The 21,326-nt window shown below is 41.8% G+C and overlaps 1 protein-coding gene across 3 annotated transcripts in view; it reads right to left on the bottom strand.

The window, feature by feature from the left end:
* Positions 1-21,326, bottom strand: part of CLCN2 (chloride voltage-gated channel 2) — a 571,730-nt gene that overhangs the window by 275,890 nt on the left and 274,514 nt on the right. For all 3 annotated transcript variants that reach the window (XM_073626607.1, XM_073626608.1, XM_073626609.1), the window contains 2 exons: positions 17,298-17,376; positions 6,138-6,263 (listed from right to left, as the gene is read on the bottom strand). In XM_073626607.1, the coding sequence (XP_073482708.1) occupies positions 6,138-6,263; positions 17,298-17,376 (205 nt within the window). The remainder of the gene's footprint in view (positions 1-6,137; positions 6,264-17,297; positions 17,377-21,326) is intronic.

Genomic DNA, 21,326 nt, shown 5'->3' with positions numbered 1-21,326 from the left:
TTTGTAACACTGACAAAACTAAGTTCAAGTCCCAAGGGTTCAAAGGTGATCTAATTGGCGGATTAATCCGCATCACCCCTTGCATAAAACCCCGGACTAAAGAATGTGTAGCAAGCGGTCTTTCAAATAAGACCGATAAAGCTGAGACTTGGCCTTTAATAGTACTCAAGGCCAACTTCATCTCTACCCCTAATTGTAGAAAGGCAAGAATTCTGCCTATGATATATCTCCGAGGGTGCCAACCCTTGGATTCACACCAGGAAACATAAGCCCTCCAGACTCTATAATAAATAGTTCTGGAAGCTGGCTTCCTTGCTCTAATTAAAGTCGAGACAACTGACCCGGAAAGCCCACGTTTCTTCAGAATGTGGGTTTCAATAGCCCAGCCGTTAAATTTAGCGTTCGTAAAGAAGGATGGAATATCGGCCCCTGTGAGAGTACGTCTGGCCATAGTGGAAGGGACCATGGATCCTCCACTGCCATCTTTACGATATCTGCATACCATGACCTTCTGGGCCATGCTGATGCTAACAGAATTACCGGCTTTCTTTCCAGCTGGATTCTTCAAAGTCGTCGAGGTAGCAACTGAATAGGGGGAAATGCATAGATCAGTGAGAAGCGATCCCATAGGGTCACCAACGCATCTGTTCCGTATGCGAGTGGATCCCTTGTCCTGGACACAAAGCTGACTAACTTCATGTTGAATCTGGACGCTAGAAGATCTATGTCCGGAGTCCCCCATCTTTGGCAAACAGCCCGAAAAATGTAGAGGTGAAGAGACCATTCCCCTGGGAATAACTGCTGGCGACTCAAGTAGTCCGCCTGCCAATTCTCTATTCCCGGAATAAAGACTACCGATAGGCATGGAATATTCTTTTCTGCCCAAGTAAGAATATGGTTTACCTCTGTCTGTGCTGCAACACTCTTGGTGCCCCCTTGGTGATTGATATAGGCCACCGCTGTGGCATTGTCGGATTGGATCCTGACAGGACAATCCCATAACCTGGAAGTCCAGGCCTTCAGAGCCAGACGCACTGCCCGAATCTCTAGGATATAGATGGGCAAGGCTCTTTCGGTTCTTGACCACTGTCCCTGGACAGTTGTCTTCTCTAGTACTGCTCCCCAGCCTGAAAGGCTGGTGTCTGTCGTTGCCACTTTCCAGATAACTGGTCTGAAGGATTTTCCTTTCAGCAGATTCTGGGTTAGTAACCACCAATTCAGGCTTTGGGACACCCTTGGGGACAGCTGCATTGGCAAGTCTAAAGCTTGGATCGTTTTGTTCCAAGCAGATAGAATACTGTTTTGCAACAGTCTCGAATGGAACTGGGCATAGGGAACTGCTTTGAATGAAGACACCATCTTTCCTAACAACCTCATGCAAAGGCGAATGGAGGGATCTCCTTTCGACCTGACCATCCGCACCAGCTCTCTTATGGTGTTTATTTTTGCCTGAGGCAAGAACACCTTTTGCTGGGCTGTATCTATGATCAGACCCAAATACTCTAGATTTTTTTAGCGGTTTTAAGGAAGACTTCTCTAGGTTGAGAATCCAACCCAGACTTTTCAGGTAATTGGTTGTAATGCGTACACTTTGCTCCAAATGAGCCACCGATTTGTCTATTAGCAATAGATCGTCTAGGTACGCCAAGACTGTTATGCCCTGTGCCCTTAACCTGGGTAGAGGTGGGGCCAGTACCTTTGTGAACACCCGGGGTGCTGTGGCTAGCCCGAAGGGCAAGGCTACAAACTGAAAGTGCTGCTGTTCTACTTCGAACACAGAAACCTTTGGTGAGCGGAAAATATAGGGACATGCAGATATGCATCCCTGATGTCGATAGATGCCAGAAGTTCTCCTCCTTGTAGGATAGAAACTACTGACCTGATCGACTCCATGCAAAAGGAGCGGATCTTCAGGAACTGATTTAGATTTTTTAGATCTAGAATGGGTCTGACATCTCCATTCGGTTTTGTTCCGTAAAGAGGTTTGAATAAAACTCAAACCTTGCTCCTCTGTGGGGATCTGTATGATAACCCGCTGAGCTAGTAAAATCGGTCTAATGCCCGAAACAGAGTTTGCCTTTTCCCTGGATCTTTGGGAACAACGGTGGAAACTCCTGAAATTCTAGTTTGTATTCTAGAGACATCGTGGAGATGACCCATCTGTCCTGAATTTCCTCTTGCCAGACTTCTGAGTATTGCAGAAGCCTTCCCCCCACTCTGGCGAGGGGGGCGCCTCTTCATAATGAGGCTTTAGTATTCTGCTTTGCAGATTTCCGGCCCCAGGTGGTCTTCTGTGCCCGGGCCTGACCCTGAGGCTTTCCTCTAGAGTCTGACAGTGGAGGCCGTCGCCACTGCCTAGAGGCGGATGCCCCTGGCACAGGGGAAAGAGTCTGTTTAAATTAAGTCATTTTCTTTTGACTGGCAAAAGAGTACTCTTCCCATTAGAAATCGTTTGGATGTATTTGTCCAAATTATCCCCAAATAGTCGATCCACATGAAAAGGGAAACTAGTCAGAAGCCTTTTGCAAGGTGCTTCGGATGACCAATTTTTTAACCACAGGGTCCTACGCATGTGTACCAGCACAAGCGCAAGGCGGGACGCCTGGTGAATAGAGTCTTTCATGGCGTATATGGCAAAACATAGCGAACTTGGTAGTTCAGCCAAATCGCGGGCCTGTTGTGCAGGGACCTCTTTAAGGGCCTGTCTAAACTGGTCCCTTAGGGAATAACAGATGCCTATTGCCGCAACTGCAGGCTGAGTAACCGCACCTGCCAAAGAAAAAGAGGACTTTAACAGAAATTCCAATCTTAACAGTTGGATCTTTAAAGCATTTGTGCATTGTCTACTGGACAAGTTAGACTATTATTCACACTGGAAATCACAGCGTCAACTGCTGGTACCTTCCATCTTTTGTTAAATTTCTCCTCCATGGGATAGAGTGCTGTGAATCTCTTTGGGGTGAGAAAATGCTCATCTGATTGATCCCATTCAGTATAAATAAGCTTTTCTAATAATGCATGTACAGGAAACGCATGAAAAGGCCGTGAAAATTTTAGGGAACCTAGAGAAGAAACATAACTATCAGCTGACTCTGCTAGAGGTAGTTTGAAAGAGGCACGAACCATCTCTTTAAGAGATTGTATCAGCAATTTCTCAGATTGCGAGGCTGAAAAAGGTTCATCTACTGCTGTTTCCTCCGCAGAGGAGTAATCGGTTTTCCTTTCTTCCTGATCACCTGAGGGTAACACCTCATCCTCTACCTACTGTTCCCTTAGTAAGGGGTCTGAGGTGGGGGAGGGGGATCTAACACGCTTTATCTCCCTTTGGATAGAGGATGCAATTAAAGTCGCTAATCTTCCTTCTAGGCCCTGCAGGGCGGAGGAAAACGCATCATCAGTCATGTATACAGGGGCTGCAATGTGAGAAACAGTTGCACCACCAATTGGTCCCAATGACTCACCCTGGCCTGACATATCTGGTATCTCAGGCGAGGATGACAGTGTGGAGACACGAGTGGAATTTCCAGCACCTGGGGGTGGAATTTTTGGTACCTTTGGGGTGTCTTTTTTTGGGAGCCATAGTGCTGTGCATAAAAAAACAGAGGCACTAAGTAAATACACAACTCGCTAAGCAAAATAGTCTAGCAAAAAACAATGCTAATAAAGGTCAGCTTTAGTGTTGTTATAAATGTTATTTCCTGTACTGGAAATGCCTGCATCAACCTTACGTGCCCTCAGTGCTTGTGTCCTGTGTGTCCGACTGCGGCTGTTAGCTGTGAGCGTCCGTCTCCTGTCCCCAGCGCCTGCGTCGTGTGCCCCTCGTGAACTTACGTCCCGCACACGGCGCCGCGCCTTAGCAACGCCCCCTCCATCAATCATCGTCCCCCCTCTGTTTTAATTAGCCCTAGTCCGCGGACAGCATTGATACACTCCTTGAGCGTATCAATGGTGGGCTGCGTTAGCAAACGGCGGGCTGCGTTAGCAAACCTTCAAGGACCGGGTCCCTATTATAGGGGTTCCACTTCCTTGGACCTGTATAGCACCCCTCAGGAAAACTTTAGGTAATGTAACATGACCAAAAAAGTCCTAGGGTCCAACCCTACAAAGAGGCGTCACAGGCAAAACCCCGTTCTTATGTGAGGCCCGGGTACCATCCACCTTGGCCTTAGTGGCACTTTGGATGGATCCGGTCTATGGAGGCTGTTTAAATCCAGCAGGGGTCCCTCCAGCTTGGAGCCCTTCAGAGCACTTCACTCGTGACCAACACCTTAGACACTGGCGAAAAAAACTGAGGTTCTCCTGGAAGGAGGAGGGGTTATATAGGGAGTGAACTTCCTGTATTGGGTATATCAGTGTCCATCACCTGAAAGTGCCTATATACCCATTAAGTTAATAACTATACCTCTGTGTCCCATGATGTATGATAAAGAAATTCTGTTTTCTTTATTGATAATCAAAGGACACTGCATCAGAAATGCCCAAAGCTTGCATCAGCTGAGGCCTGAACATCCACCTGGTAAACTTTAAAGAACGTATGGACAACCAGGTGGCAACTTAGCAAATTTGAGAAAGATGCCAGATGCCAACAGGCCAAAGAATCACTAAGGGCTCCTTCAAGCGGTAGTAAAGTCTTGATATAGAAAACAAAAAACAGTTTGATGAGGTTGGAGTACTACATCAACCTGTGTCAATTCAGAGCAAAAAGAATCTCCGGGATGCCCTTCATCACCTAGATTAGGTGTACTGATCTCACGGAGGCACTCACTGCTACTTCCAGAGGATTTCTGCATCTGGATAAAAACTGACATGGGAGGTCCACGTCCTGTGTCCCTCATGTGTAATGAAGATACTAAAACACCTCTGGGTAAAGAGCTCATTCCCCCATTGCCCTGAACCAAGGCACTGTCAGTTGTGGAAGTAATACAAATGAGATTAGCATCAAGGTTAGAACTCTTATGGAAAAGAGGACAGTTGGATAGCTCCCGAACTGAAAAATATGGATCTGGGAGCAGAGTCTGGAGTTTGTGGAAGAATGAGTTGGTTCCAGTGCTGACTTCTGTAGGTTCAGTAACCAACCTTATATAGAGGTCCAAAAAAAAATCTAAATGTCAAGTGAAAGTGGATAAACTTTTTCCAAACAGGAAAGACACCCCATTCTAATGGGACACTAGCAAGAAACTGGAACATGATGGGAGTTTGTGGGGTTATAACTGACTGACCAATAGCTTTTTTTGTTTTCCAGTGTCCAATTCCTCATGGGGCTAGCAGTGTAACCCACTTGTTTCAAATGTACTTCTGATCCTGTGTCCCATGTTGAACAATAAAGAAATTATCTTCAGGAATGCCCTGAGATTTATTGAAACCTAATGGCTGCGTGGCCTCATTGGCTAGTGGAAATTTGAGGGAGGTGGAAGGAGCTGGGTCAGTCCCAGAATGATTAGGACATTTTAGAGTGTGTGGAAATTAGCATATTATGTGACCCAGGCTTGGGTCACTACAAAAAGCTTCTAAAAAGATACAGGACGGTATGTGCAGGAACCTTAAGGCTTCTGCATGCTAAACAGTATGAAATGCTTAAATAACTGAAAGGTGTACCTCAATTCTTTAGTTAGAAATTAAGCAGTGTGCTATAAACAAAGGTCAAAAATGGTGTCTGTGCATGCCTGTTAGTGATGATACCAAAGACCTGTTGCGCCACCCTCCTCCCCCCCCCCCCCATCCCCTTCTTTCCCTCCTGCTCTATTCCCCTTCCTAGGCCTCTCTGCGTGGTTTGTTTATGGTCTATACTATTCCTGGACTTTCCATTCTTCTCCTTTCTTTGAAACTCACATGGTTTCTGTTATACTCTTGGTAGCACTAATGGAACCTATTGCAGATTAACTATACCAACTTCCTAGGTATAAATATCATATTGGCCCTTCAGTCTTGTTTTTGCTTCAGCCTCGAATATCTTAAAATAGAAGATTTATATTGCTCCTGTTCAGAGTGTCCATTCTAGGATCCACAGTTGTACTGATGCATATCTGAAGTGTTACCATGTAAATCAGCATTTCCTTGTTAACACCGCTACTGTCTTTTTACTGGCTGTATATTTCCTAAATGAAAAATTTACAAAAAAAAAAATGCTGTCTGCTTACCCTCATCCTTGTTCCACACAGCTAAGACTCGGAATATGAAAGCGCTGAAGGTAGCAGCAAAGAAACCACGCCAATAATTTCTCACAGCAAAAAACGTTGAAGTGACCTCAATGCTAAACAGGACTCCTATATTTGCAAAGAACAGAAAAAAAATTCAGTCTTACCAAAACATCACACACAAAATCTACAGTGAGTGACTAAACAAGTGAAAAAAATACAAAATTATCTATTTAAAAGTCTGCACTTTTATAGTCATTTAACATTTAGATTCTAATGATAAATTATTGTAAAAAGCAAAACATTACCTCAATGCACTTCCTGCATTAAGGTAAAAAAAATGTTGCACTGGTTGTATCTCCCCTCACCCCCCTTATCTTGATCCAGCACTGTGCCTGAATGTAGCAGCACTGCTCTGTTCCTCTCCTTACATGAACTCAGTAAGAACAATGGAAGCTATTTGCTTCTGCTGCTGTGAATCAAATCATGTGAGGAGGGAGCATGGGGCAGGGCTAAGCTCAGGAGCAAACCATAAAAAGCGGCTTCTTATGGTAGCACACAGAGAAGGGGAGGAGCCTAGAGTGCCAGCGGGGAAACCAAAAACAGGAGGTTCGGGACCACTCTATGTAATACAATGGCACAGAGCAGGTAAGTAAACATTTTTTTTTTCTAAAATCACAAACAAGTATAGCCTTTACAAATCGCTTTAAATCGGTATTAAACCCAAAGCCAAAAAAGTATTAGATGTGGTAGCTGCATCAGTTTTCTTTTCTTTGTCTTTTTTCACCTGGTGATCTGGCTGGTAACACACCTCCTGTATTAGTGAGACAACTCTGCATGAATGAGCACAGGAGGCACAGCAGTATTGTCATACAGTATACAGTATAGTATACACTAGCAAATTTAAGCCAAACTCCAGCTCATGCTCAGTAATCAGTTACAGCAAACCCTTGCTTTTTTCCTTTGGGGATAAAGGTTTTACATGAAATAGTAAAAGCTGATAATTTTAATAACCTCTGCTAGCGTTAAATGGCTTGTCTCTTTCATGTAAAAGAATACATTCTGCTGGAGAGCTTGTGCTTTTGAAAAACAAAAGATTGGTAGCTGGATCACCAGATGAAAAAAGAAGAAAGCCAAAAAAAGGAAACCAATAGAGCCACTGCATATAAGAATTGATAAACCACAATATAAAAAATGTATGATTTTGGGCTTAATACTACTTTAAGGCCACTAGTGCCTGGCTCTTTAACAGTTTAATCTTTGAAAGGATACTCATCCTTTCTTTCAAAATGCATGACACACAAGATTTGTATTACAACATTGGAATTACTTAAGAGATAATATTAAAGGCAGGTCCTAAAAGATGTCAGCAACTGCAATGGTATATCCCCTGCTACAAAAGAGAAGTATATGTGTATCTGCAAGAAAGTCTATTGTAATGAATAAATAGCTTATTTAGTGGGGGATTGTTTTTCTCACAACAAAAAATGGAGATTTGGGTATGGGTATATGGTATATTTAACCCCTTTACTATCAACATATATTTATGAACAGTTGATGGGTGAATGTTTATCTCTGCGCTGCCATTTATACATGGCACCCATTAATGTCTGTTATTTAAGCTGTCTGAAAACAGCTCAGATCAAGCTCAGTGTGCATCACACGTGTAAAGTGTAGGGTTTACACCTGAGCGCCTTCCCCTTCCTTCCTTTCATCTTCTCACTGCACAGGGAGGAAGTATTTTATAAATAAAGATTAAATGAAGGAAGGGATAAGCTGCAGCAGATTTAATGGTAAAGGGTTTAAAGAAATTGTAAACTAATTTTCACCCCCTCTTCTGCTGTCTCTATGTGACCTGTATATTAACTCCTTTCTTCCGACTATACACATATATGCAGCCTCATGGGTCTTCTTTCGTGGGGAAGAAAACATGCGTACCTGTGTTTGGTGTTGCACAGTACGCTCCCAGCACAGAGCACCAGTTCTGGTAACTGGGAGACCTGGATCCCCATCACCTGATCACTGTGACTCCGATTGGCTATCACAGTGATCAGTCACTGTACAGCCAGCACCTATTTTTTTCTCCTCTTAAATGGAGAAAAGGATAAATTGTATCTTTCTTCTTGCTAGAGAAGAAAAATGTAAACAAAAGAATAAATAAAAGAACACATTTAGATCAGGGTCAAGGTTATGTATTTTAGGTAGGATTAAAAAAAAAGATTTTCTAACCAATTCTGGACCGCCTTCTGCACATTTACTGCAGCAAGGCGGCCCGGCTACATGAACTGACATACCTATACCTCGCTCACGCCCACCGTCCTCACGGAGATCAGATTAGTTACAGAACCAATCGATCTACTGGTCCAGTCCAATGATATATGGCCTGGACCTGCTGATCGACTCTGACTAATCACAGGACATCCTGTGCCTGTGTAATGTAAACGCAGGCACAGGAAATGATGCAATCTCTTCTCCTGGAGCCCTTTTCGGTTCCAATGTGAGAGGAGATAGCATTTAACAGTGAGCAAAGCACTGCACTGATACCAGGACACATAGGCACATTTAACCCCCCAATCGCGCCCCCCCCCCCCCCCAGTTAACACTTTCACTCCCTGTCACAGTGTCACCAAGTACAGTGTACAGATTTTTTACTGATCACTGTATTGGTGTCAATTGTGACCCTAAATAGCGTTAGCGGCAGTCCCAGATAGGGAATATACGGCGGGACCCTGAACCTAAAAGTTTTAACCACCTGATCACCCCCAGTTAACCCCTTCACTGCCCTGTCACAGTTTCATTAGTACAGATCCTTTTTCTGATCACTGTATTAGTGTCACAGGTGACGCTAGTTAGTGTATCATTCATAGGAGCTATAGTAACGGCTTTTATGAATGAGGCAGCTGGGCGGAAAGGGCAGGACGAGTGCCCGTCACAGTCCCTTAGCTCCATTACCCCCACAGCACTAGAAGATTAGTGTGGCAGGGGTGAGGAAGATTTTGCAACACAAAAGAATTTTCACTGAAGGTTAGTAATGTCCTTTGTGCTGACTTTTTATATTTTTTGTTTTAGATAAACTTAGTCTCCTTTCACACAGGTGGTCCGCCCGGTGGACTCGGTTTTGTTCTGCGAGGGATCGATCCGCTGAGCAGGCGAATGACAGGTCTGTCTCCGCTCACTGGGCAGAGACAGACCTGTCAGAGCCCCGTTCTCTATGGGGAGATCGGATGAAAACAGATCGCCTGTCTGTTTTCATCCGACCCCATCCGCCAGATAGAAAACAGGGTCACCATCCCTCTGGATTTCACAGTCAGGATCAGATCGGATAGCAGCGGATGTCAGAGGACATGTCACAGCTGACATCTACTGCCCCATAGAGCTGAACTGAGTTACCGATCAGGTCCGCCTAAAAACTGACAGGCGGACCTGATCAGAAAGTCCATGTGAAAGAGCCTTTAGGCTTCATGACAACAAAACACCTGAACACAGTTTTGCAACTTTGACATGTGTTCGTAAAACTGTACAAATCATAGCAACTACATAGTGTATCCTTGCAAATTATACTTTGTTTAGGACAAACTGGGCTTTCATTAGATTTTATAGTAATTATGTCAACTGATCTTTTTTTATCAAAGGAAAACTAGCACAAAATAGTAAAAAAAAGGTATCATTAGTACTGTGTGTAAAAATATTTTTCTAAATTTAGCTGTATTTTTCTAACTTCTCATAACCTACCACCTAAGAACAATGCCAAAGAAAAAGAAATTCTCCTACTCCTGACAATCGCAGTAATACCACATTTTTATATATTTGCTGTTTGTACCCCTAGTAGGCCTGGAAACTAACCTAGATCAGACTTCGATTTGGCCATTTTATCCTTTTTTTAAACACATGCCTTTAAAAGGTAAATCTTCTCTAGCAAGGAGAAAAGGGTACAACATCTTTCTTCGTTCAAGAGGAGAAAAAACACAGGTGCAGGCTGTACAGGGATTGATCACTGGGTATAGCCAGTCACGGGCTCTCACAGAGATCAGGTGACCAGGAACTGGTCCTCTTTGTCCAAAATCATTAGTTCAAGTCCTGGAGCTGTCTGTGACAGCTTGGTCTCTTCGGTCCCAGCACAATCACAGTGGCACATGTATATGGCATCACGGATAAAGACCTATTTCCGTTAGGCCGCATATATCAGGGTACAACATCTTTCTTCATTCAAGAGGAGAAAAAACACAGGTGCAGGCTGTACAGGGATTGATCACTGGGATAGCCAGTCACGGGCTCTCACAGGAGATCAGGTGACCAGGAACTGGTCCTTTTTGTTCAAAATCATTAGTTCAAGATCTGGAGCTGTCTGTGACAGCTTGGTCTCTTCGGTCCCAGCACAATCACAGTAGCACATGTATGTGGCATCACGGATAAAGACCTATTTCCGTTAGGCCGCATATTTACTGTATAAGTACGCTTGGCAGGAAAAACTGAGGGTTTAATATCACTTTAAAATAGAAAGTAAGGTTTTTAGTGCACTTGCTTGTGCTCCTCCTCGACCCAGTATCAGTTAACAGCGGGCTAAAGCCTGCTATCAGCTGACATCACAGAGCCGCTCAAGACTCTGGAGGGATCCCAACAATGTCAGGATACACCCAAATGCCTTACAGTCAGCTAGCTCAGCCCCTCAGTGTGCCGCTTAGAGCTTTGCGCTAACTGCTCCTGCCCACTCTCCTGGAGCTCCAGTGAGCACTTGAGTAGCAGAGTAGAGAGCCAGTGACTGCCAATCACTGCTCTCTGCACAGTGAAGACCAAGAACTGAGCGATCAGCGTGATCTATAAGCAGGGATCACTCAGTTCTGGAGCTTCGAGCTGGCGAGGGACAGCTTGCAGCAGGTAAGTGTGCTTTTTTTTTTTTATTCCACACTTCTAAGAAAATAAGGGTTTCTTGATTTCGGTTGTTCATAAAGATACTTGCAGATTTAGGCAAAATGATCAAAATTAAAGTAAATTTAACTACACACACTATATTTTAACATGTGTCTAGAGGACTGAGACTGGTTATTGCAGCTTTATAGATCCTAAGATGTAAATGTTCAGTGCCATTTCATTTGATAAATAAAGTACAGCTAGTACTTCTCTTGACTTCTGTGGGTCAAAAAGATACAAGTCAAGTCACCTCTATGACCTGCAGCAGTAGTAAACACATCACTTAGGCCTCATTCACATGGGCATTGAGGCCATATACTGTGGCTAGACTCCAGGTCAAGCCTATTGAATTCTATTAGGATGCAACAGCTGCACAGACACAGCTGCTCATCCTAATGTGATGGACATGCCACATTAGGACGAGTGCTTGTGTCTGTGTAGCCAATGCATCCTGATAAACTTTAATAGGTTACCTGAATGCAGTACCTGGAGTCTAGACAGCATGCAAAAAATGGTTTGTTCACAGCATATGGGCCTTAGCACCCATGTGAACTGGGCCTTACAGCATCTCAATGGCAGTAACATGAACAATCCATCTAGTATAGTTCGAAAGGAAGCTTCATGTAAAATATGCACATTCCATTGCCATAATATCAACTAATCTCAGTTCAGTAATAAATCGGCTTCACAAAATAGGCTCTTACAGTTTACAAGTTGGTCATCTACAAGAAGAAAAACAGAATTAATAACCTGTACGTGAGACCAACTGACCTAGAGACAGGCAGCTTTCTTAGAAAGAGCTCAGACAGTCATGCATTAAGTATTATGCTAAACTGAAGATATTGTGTTTGACAATGCTCAGCATTAGCACTGCTGGTTATAATATGCTTTGCTAGTATATAGGGATAAAAATGTATATGCTTCAAAACACAGTATTAAAATTCCCAAGACACTCGTCCTGCCTCAAAACCCCTATGTACAATTTCTGTCCACTTTAAAAAAAAGCCTCTTCTACTTACATGCCAAAACCTAGGTCATGTCTGACATTTGCTATGCAAAAAAAGAGCCTTTTTTAAATATGTGCAAATGAACGTAAAGAACCCTGGCAAAAATTATGGAATAACCAGTCCCTGAGGATGTTCCTTCAGTTGTTTATTGTTGTAGAAAAAAAGCAGATCACAGACATGGCCAAAAACTAAAGGCATTTCAAATGGCAACTTTCTGGCTTTAAGAAACACTAAAAGAAATCAAGAAAAATAATTGTGGTGGCCAGTAACAGTTAGATTTATAGAACAAGCACAGGGAATAAATTATGGAATCACTCAATTCTGAGGAAAAAATTATGGAATCACCCTGTAAATTTTCATTACAAACATTAACACCTGCATCAGATTAAATCTGCTTGTTAGTATGTAGGTAAAGAGGGTAAATCATCACGCAGTGTTGCACAAAATGTTGGTTGTTCACAGTCGGCTGTGTCTAAAACATGGACCAAATACAAATAACATGGGAAGGTGGATAAAGGCAAGCATACTGGTAGATAAAGAATACGTGCAGCGCTAAAATGTGAGTGAATCAAAACCTAAATACACAAAATAGGTGATACAAATAAGAAATGATGTTGTTCTACACACTAAACACTGGTGACGTGTATATAAATGTCCAAACAAAATGTGTTAAATATAAAAATGTCCAGTAGCAGTATGTTGAACTCCAGACTGCAGTCAAAAACTGGAGTCAATGCATGGAAGGAGTCTTCTCAGACAGAGGGGGTGCTTGGACCCATGATGTTGACTGGAGACTGGAAGGCACATCAATCATGGGCAACACGACATAAACATCTAGAGTAAGGTACTCTTACCAGATCAAGTGGGACGTATCAGCCATATAGCAGTACGTCTATCAGAGCTTGTGGAAGTAGCCTCCCGTGCACTCTCCCCAAAGATTCTCCCTGCGATCACGATCTCCGATCGGCGAGGTTGTCACTTGGGTCACGGTCACCGATAGCCAGGACAGTCAACGGTGGAGGTGGACAGCTCTCTCACACGCTCTCAGGTTTCAGGCAGGTTCGAAGGGACCAATCATGGATAAAAACATGGAGAAAAAAGAAAAAAGGGGCTCCACATGGCGTAGGTCAAAAATAAAGGTATTTATTGAATAAAAAACCTTACAGAATAAAAAGTGATCACTGGATAAAAATTGGTGGCAATGTGGAAAGCTGAAAGCTGGGCGTTCAGGTGTTCTTATTTGTATCACCTATTTTGTGTATTTAGGTTTTGATTCACTCACATTTTAGCGCTGCACGTATTCTTTATATATTTGATGAGACTTGGTTTGTTTGGGTGCTAGCAGCTATTCATCACCTGTTCACATTTTTTATTTTTGGGGTCAGCGCAACTTCTCATTTATCTCACAAGCATACTGGTAGACCAAGGAAGACATCAAAGCGTCAAGACAGAAAACTTAAAGCCTATATGCCTTGAAAACAGAAAATGTACAACAAAACAAATGGGAGGAAACTGGAGTCAACATCTGTGACCGAACTGTAAGAAACCGCCTAAAGGAAATGGGATTTACATACAGAAAAGCTAAAAGAAAGCCATCTCTAACACCTAAACACAAAAAAACAAGGTTACAATGGGCTAAGGAAAGGCAATCGTGGACTGTGAATGATTGGATGAAAGTCATATTCAGTGATGAATCTCGAATCTGCATTGGGCAAGGTGATGATGCTGGAACTTTTGTTTGGTGCCGTTCCAATGAGATTTATGCAGACGACTGTCCGAAGAAAACATGCAAATTTCCACAGTCAATTATGATATGGGGCTGCGTGTCAGCTAAAGGCACTGGGGAGATGGCTGTCATTAAATCTTCAATAAATGCACAGGTTTACATTGAAATTTTGGACACTTTATTCCATCTATTGAAAGGATGTTTGGGGGTGATGAAATCATTTATCAAGATGATAATGAATCTTGCCATAGAGCAAAAACTGTGAAAAAATTCCTTGAAGACACATAAGGTCAATGTCATGGCCTGCAAACAGTCTAGATCTCAATCCAATTGAAAATCTGTGGTGGAAGTTAAAGAAAATGGTCCATGACAAGGCTCCAACCTGCAAAGATGATTTCGCAACAGCAATCAGAGAAGGCTGGAGCCAGATTGATGAAGAGTACTGTTTATCACTCATTAAGTCAATGCCTCAGAGACTGCAAGCAGTTATAAAAGCCAGAGGTGGTGCAACAAAGTACTAGTAATGTGTTGGAGTGTTATTTTGTTTGTTTGTTTTTCATGATTCCATAATTTTTTCCTCAGAATTGAATGATTCCATAATTTATTCCCTGTGCTTGTTCTATAAATCTAACTGTTAGTGGCCACCACAATTATTTTTCTTGGTTTCTTTTAGTGTTTCTTAGAGCCAGAAAGTTGCCATTTGAAATGCCTTTGGTTTTTGGCCATGTCTATGATCTGCTTTTTTTCTACAACAATAAACAACTGAAGGAACATCCTCAGGGACTGGTGATTCCATAATTTTTGCCAGGGGTTGTAGATGCTGTTTTTTTTTTGTTTTTTTTAAACAAAAAGCTTTTATTAATGTTTGAAAATAACATTGGTACAATCATATTAACATTTGTACATAAGTTTCATATAACAGTGAATAATTGACTTCAAAACAACCAAGGTGGTTTTGTATCCGACCTATTGTTATATTGATAAATTATTTGGAAATACTATAGCTTTGTATAGAAAAAATCTGTTATTTATTTTGAAAGGGAGAATAAATTTGTGGACCCCTGAGAGGTGTCCTTAGATATAGATATAGTAATAGAAATGAGGAGGAAAGAGGAGGAAAGAAAATTAAATAAAATAAATATATTATAGGAAAAATATTGGTCTATGTATAAAAGGTTTATCTTTATGTGAAAGTGGTATATGAATCAGAATATTTAAATGTAATCCATGGTTGCCATATTTTATTAAAATTTTCCATATTCCCTTGTGTTGTTGCTCTGATCTCTTCCATTCCTTTAAGGAGATGTATTTCTTCCAGCCATTCCTTAATTGTAGGGGCGGTGGTGCTTCTCCAGTGTCTTGGTATCACTGTTTTAGCTGATGTGATTAAGAATCTGGTCAAAGAGTTTTTGTATTTTCTCAGAGTGCAACTGGTAATATTTATGAGGCAGCAAGCATCATCTAGATGAATTGTCATTTTTGTGATATGTATTATGATCTTTATTACTTGATTCCAAAAGGGTTTTATCAGGCCACATTCCCAGATATGATATAGAGTACCCTCTTCTTGGTTGCAGCGCCAACAATGTCCAGGCACTGCCAGAAACCATTTGTGTATTTTATTTGGTGTTATGTACCAATTTGTTAAAATTTTAAATGATGTTTCTTGCAATCTTACACTGATTGCACATTTGTGTGCGAACACACATGCTTGTAACCATTGGTCTTTTGTAAAGGATTTATTTAAAGTTGATTCCCAGAAAGTTTTGTGTCTATTCGGTTCCTGTACATCGCTGGACTGCAACCATGTTTATGTTAAGGAAACACTCTTAGTGGTTGTAGTAGCTGAAAGACAAATAGTTTCGAAGGGTGTTAATGGTCTAAGGAAATGTTTTTGTTTTTGAGTGTTCATAATGAATTCATGTATTTGTTGATATTCCCTGGGTTGTAGAGGTGTTTGTCCTATTTCTTTTTGCAATTCTGATAGAGATTTGATTTTGTTTTTCTGTAAACAGTGTGCCACTAAAAGTGGTGTGTTTCTGTTGTAAAGCGATTGGATAGAACCATCCATTCCCGGTGAGAAATCAGGGTTTGTTGTCAGAGGTGTTAATGGTCCCAGTGATGAGGTGAGGAAATGCCTCTGATTGATTGTTTGTAAGTTTTTTAAAGTGGCCCCAATGAGAGGATGCTGTTTTAATTGTTTTGGGCATAGGTTCCAGGGTATCCATGGTGTATGTGATGTTGGAATAGGTCCTATATTATTCTCCAATCCCACCCAATCTTTATTCTCTTTGTGGCATGTCCAATCTATAATTCTAGTTAGGTGTGCCGCTAGATAATAATTTTTAAAACTAGGAAAACCCATGCCTCCCTTTTGTTTATTCATAGTTAGTAGGTTTAAACTAATTCTGTTTTTTTTGGGCGGCCCAAAGGAATTTTCTTATCATAGAGTGTAAGGATTTAAAGAAGCTTGAAGGTAGTAATATGGATATTGTTTGGAAAAAGTATAGTATTCTGGGTAAGACTGTCATTTTAATTATGGCTGGCCTACCGAACCATGAAAAATATTTCAATGTCCACTTCTCTAGGTCTTTGGTGATCTTTTGTAAGAGTGGCTGAAAGTTGGCTTTATACATCAAATCTAGTTTTGGAGTTAATTGTATTCCTAAATATGTGAGAGATGTTGTTTTCCATTTAAATTTGCAGTTGTTTTTTGTGTTGTTTAAAGTGGTTTCTGGGAGTGTCAGAGTCAATGCCTCAGAATTTTTGTAATTAATTTTGAAGTTTGACATATAGCTATATTGGGAAAATACCTTACATAGGTTGGGCATAGTGATGTGTGGTTGGGATATGAAAAATAGTAAATCGTCAGCGTATGCTGCACATTTGTATGTTTTGTTTTTGATATCGAAACCATGAATGTCGGGTAATTTGTTTACAATGCGAATTAGTGGTTCTAAGGTGGGAATGAATAATAGGGGTGACAATGGGCATCCCTGTCTTGTCCCATTATGAATCCTTACTTTGTCAGATAGTGTTCCATTTATTTTAATTTGGGCTGTCGGATTGTAGTACAACGTCTTTATCCAAGTTAACATATGTGTTTTTAGTCCTATATGTGAGCATACGGCAAAAAGGAAGTCCCACGACACCCGGTCGAAGGCCTTCTCCGCATCGGTTGATAAGATCATGCCTTCAGATGCTGTTTTTTTGCTCTGGGAACAAATCGGGCCCCATTTTACTTTTAGCTTTGAGCTCTACAATTATTAAGAAAAAAAAAAAGAACATACTTCAATGCAAACAGAGTAAAAGAACAGCATAATCCTGATAGATTGGTTTGTTACACTGATGATTACATAACTGTAACTGATGGCTCCCACACATGTATTTCAAGCAGCCCTCCCACACAACCTCCTGATCATACATCTCACAGTTTATACACACCCATCACTTACACACTTCAAGAATCCTTCACATTGCTTAATATTCCTCTTGTCCCTACTTCCCACACAGTCCTCTTACCTCCAATAGGAGCAGCAAAGCAGCATCCAACTCCAACAGCGCAGGCTGCTGCCAACATCTCAATGTTACGAGACTCATTCTAATGAATAAGAAATATTGTTAAGAGTGCCATAAATATGCAGCCTAGTGCACAGAATCAGACCTACCCATGCCAAGCAGAATACTGCAACAGATTGAGCTACACAGAGCCAAACTACATATGGGCTGGTTATAGCATACCATATACTAGTTATATAACTGCAGGGCGACTAAAAGAAAATAGCTGTACAAAAATACCAAATTAAAACTGACATTAAAAATTGCAGTCCCAAAAGTAAAAGCAGGGACATACTTAATCGTGCTAGGCTTGCTTGATAACAGTGCTAAGACAAATAATGTGAAATAACTCTAGTCATATTTTAGCTTTTCATAGTCATCCAAATTCACAGTACTCTGACTGCTGAAGCAAAGTTCTGACTGGCTTCCATGAATACCTGCACATCAGTGGTATTTGTGCCATGTAGGAGAATAAGCCCAGCTCAAGGCAGGCATCATTCACATCTGCACACATTAGGAGCATTACAGGTGTGGTGGAAAAAATGTCCAGTTTGCAGCTTTTTTGATGTGGTTTCCAGTAGACTTCAATGGTAAAATGCACAATGCGCATATATTGCACCACACCTAAAATGCACCTAAATGTGTAAGAAACACATTTCAGGATGAAACAGCGTATGACCCAGTTACTGGGTAATTGACATCTGTAAAACTATGGTAAGTGACCTGCTGGATGTGTAGTCAGACAAGGATTTTTATCCAAAATTAGCTAAAATTCATAACTCGTGTTTTCATATTTTTGTCAGCATTAAAAATGGAAACAATACAAATTTTGACTCGCCTGCAAATTCGGTATCTTGAAGTATAGCATAGATCACAGGCTGGATATTCATAAACCCTAAAGCTACCATAGATGAGTCAGTTCTTTTCGTTCAACCAGCAGGCTGAATGATAAAGACTGACCTGATTCCCCATTCACACATTTGAGGTGGATGGGGGAAACCTCCCTGCTGTGTCTATTCTGGCAGTAGGGAGACCCCCCCACCGTCAGAATGCACTGATCAGTGCTGCAGTCTATAGCCTTATGCAGAAATTTTCCAAAAGGGTGTTTGAAGAGAATTCGATCAAGAGACTGCTCTTCAACCACAGTTGCCATACATGGATCAGAAATTTGTCAGTCTCCACTAAACCAGCTGAGTTTTGATTCATGTATACCCAGCTTAAGCTAAAGGCTTCTACCTTCCACTGGCGAAAGCTTTGCTGGGCACAACCCCCAGGGCATGCTCCTATAACCCCACTTCACTCTGTTAGTCCTCAGATAAGGAATTTACAGGCAAGTCAATATTCCTAGTCTCTTAATCGTACAGTACAGGACACAGGCTGAATATTTATAGACCTTGGGGTGTCCCTAAGCAATGAAGCAGAGGCATGGCCAACAACAAGGCAAATAGAACCGCGTCAACAGCCCAACAAAACAATGTCAACAGTGTCAACAAGCCTAACAAAACAAGCAAGGATAAAAAAAAGACAGAGTGCAAGTGAAAGAACCTTGCGACCTAAGGCTGGACATCCATCTGGTAGAACATAAATCAAGTATAAACTAAAGATAGATGCAGGGCAGAGAGAACCAAGGAAACACAGAGTGATGTAATGGATGTCTGGTCTGTGAGACACCTTAAAGTAAAGTGGTTCTAAAGCCTAAACATTTCTTACTTTAATGAATTCCAATCAGTAAAGTAAAAATGTTTAGGTAGCAGTATGCTCCCCCCCCCCCACAACCCTTATACTCACCAGAGTCCTGACTCAATCCAGCTCTGTGCCTGTCTGTAGAGGCTCTCTCCTTTTTCCCTTCTCTAACAGGCTTTTCTGAGCCAGCAGGAGTCATTGGCTTCCGCTGCAGTAAGTCAAATCCTGTGATGAGGGAGCGAGGGGTGAAGCCAAGTGGCACTGTCTATGGACACGAGCAGCAAGGGTAAGGATTGAACCTGCAAGTGGGCCACCACTGGAAGCGACTTACTATGGTGGCACACCGAGAAAAGGAGGGGGAGCCATGGGCACCTGTGGGGGGATCCGAGAAGAAGGTTCAGGACCGCTCTGTGCAAATCTATTGCACAAAGCAGGTAAGCAGGTAAGCATAAACTTATTTAAAAAAAGAAAAAAAGGAAGCCAAAAGGTTTCTAGAATAGAAAGATAAGGTCACAACCTATCTCTTAAAAAGTACTTAAAGTGGTTGTTATCCTCTGACATGAAAAATGAACAAAACATATCCCTCTATAGTGTGTATTCAATCCAAAGCACAGAGGGTCATTTCTCACCGATATCTCTTACCTCTGCATGAGTTACTGACAATCTATGCTGAAACCACAGCCTTCAGGGAGACAGACAGGAGACAAGCATACGAAGACAGAGAATGAATGTCTGTATGCTAGACCAACAGAATAAAGAACATAAATTATAAAAACTACTGCGCCACCAATGAAACTTGGCAAGCTGCTAGCACTACAATTAGACAAATCGTGCAATGTGAATGGGGGATAAAGTGCAGCGCCAAATTAATATATGTGCAAATATGCAAAGTGACAGTGCAACACTATAATATGGCCAATGACTGGCACCTGTAACATGTGTGAAATAATGGTGACATAAAAATAATTATACAAAGCAATAAATCGCAATGTCCATGAGACTGAATCTAAAAAGTGACACAAGTGAGTCCCAACATATGAAAGTGACTGCAAGTGAAGAATAGTTCATGAACGGTGGAAAATAGGTCATTTGCCTTTATGGAAAAGAGCCACCATGGAAAGAATTTGCTATGTTCCTTGGAAAGAGAAACTACCATGGAAAAAATTCACCATCCAATGTGCAGCCACCATCAGACAGGATGATCGGGTACTCTTACCAAATGTGAGCCCTCTGCCAGTAGCAAGGAGCCAGACAAGCAAAAACACTGAAGAGACTTGGATTTCACAGGAACCAGCATACAGGACACACAGAGCAACACAGGTCCAGCATTATGAAAGTCTTAGGAATTTTGTGTAATTCCTTCAAACAACCAGCAGGTCCAAGTAGTCAGGTTGACTTGCAGAATAACCTCACGTCTGAAGCGAGTTTCTCTGTAACTATCGTCAGCTGGGGATATGAGCCTCATATCTGGCGATGGTCAGGTAAGCCGCTTGTGTGCCTGGGATGGAGTTAGAATCAGATGCAAAAAAGTGTTAAAAAGGGGCCCTACTCCAGTGTAACGGAAGCATCATCTTTCTTCAGAGCAGTTTGAGTGTTTTGCTAAAAGAGCACGTGTTTGCTCCAGTTTGCGTCATTGCCATCAGTGAGGGAATTCCACTGTGGTCTACTCATGAGGTAGGATGCAAAAATGGGGTAAACCTGTCCGTAGAAGGATACGTAGCAACTAATGTTTCAACCATCCTGCAGCAAAGTTCTTGTGGCAAAAGTGTGGAAGGAAGTGCCAGAGTACCTTTATAAGGTAGTTGAATATGGGGATAGGGGATTATAACGGTGCTAGGGTCAAAATAATGCAAAGAGAAAGAGAGAGTTTAAAATGACAAAATTACAAAAATTGTTTTTATTAGTAGTAATGTTACAAACATGAAAACACATTCAAATGATTGACATTAAAAACAGACTTATATATTGCGTACGACCCAAATGGATTCACACACTAAATGCCACTAATTTCCCTGGGCTTAATGAACACATAAGTTTTAAACCTTTCCTATGAACCTGTATTTTTTTCAGCCACATCTGTAAATACGCTGTGCACCTTAACCTCTTATCCTTGTCTTCAAGCCCATGTCGCTCAGCCTGCATCTCGGCCCTTCTTCGTTCCTCTTCGCTTTTTCCTTTCCCACCTTTCTTTTCCTTTCTCTTGGTCCCTTTTCCACTACACCCTCCCCTCCCTTTCCCCCTCCTTTGCTTTTCCCACTCTTCTGCCATGGCTACTTTTGTGTTTCCCTTGCACAGTGCCTTTCATATCAT

Source organism: Aquarana catesbeiana, linkage group LG04, assembly GCF_042186555.1.
Source record: "Aquarana catesbeiana isolate 2022-GZ linkage group LG04, ASM4218655v1, whole genome shotgun sequence".
In the NCBI taxonomy this organism is placed as follows: Eukaryota; Metazoa; Chordata; class Amphibia; order Anura; family Ranidae; genus Aquarana; species Aquarana catesbeiana.
The sequence above is the reverse complement of the archived record's forward strand: the minus strand, read 5'-3'. Positions and strand labels throughout refer to the sequence as shown.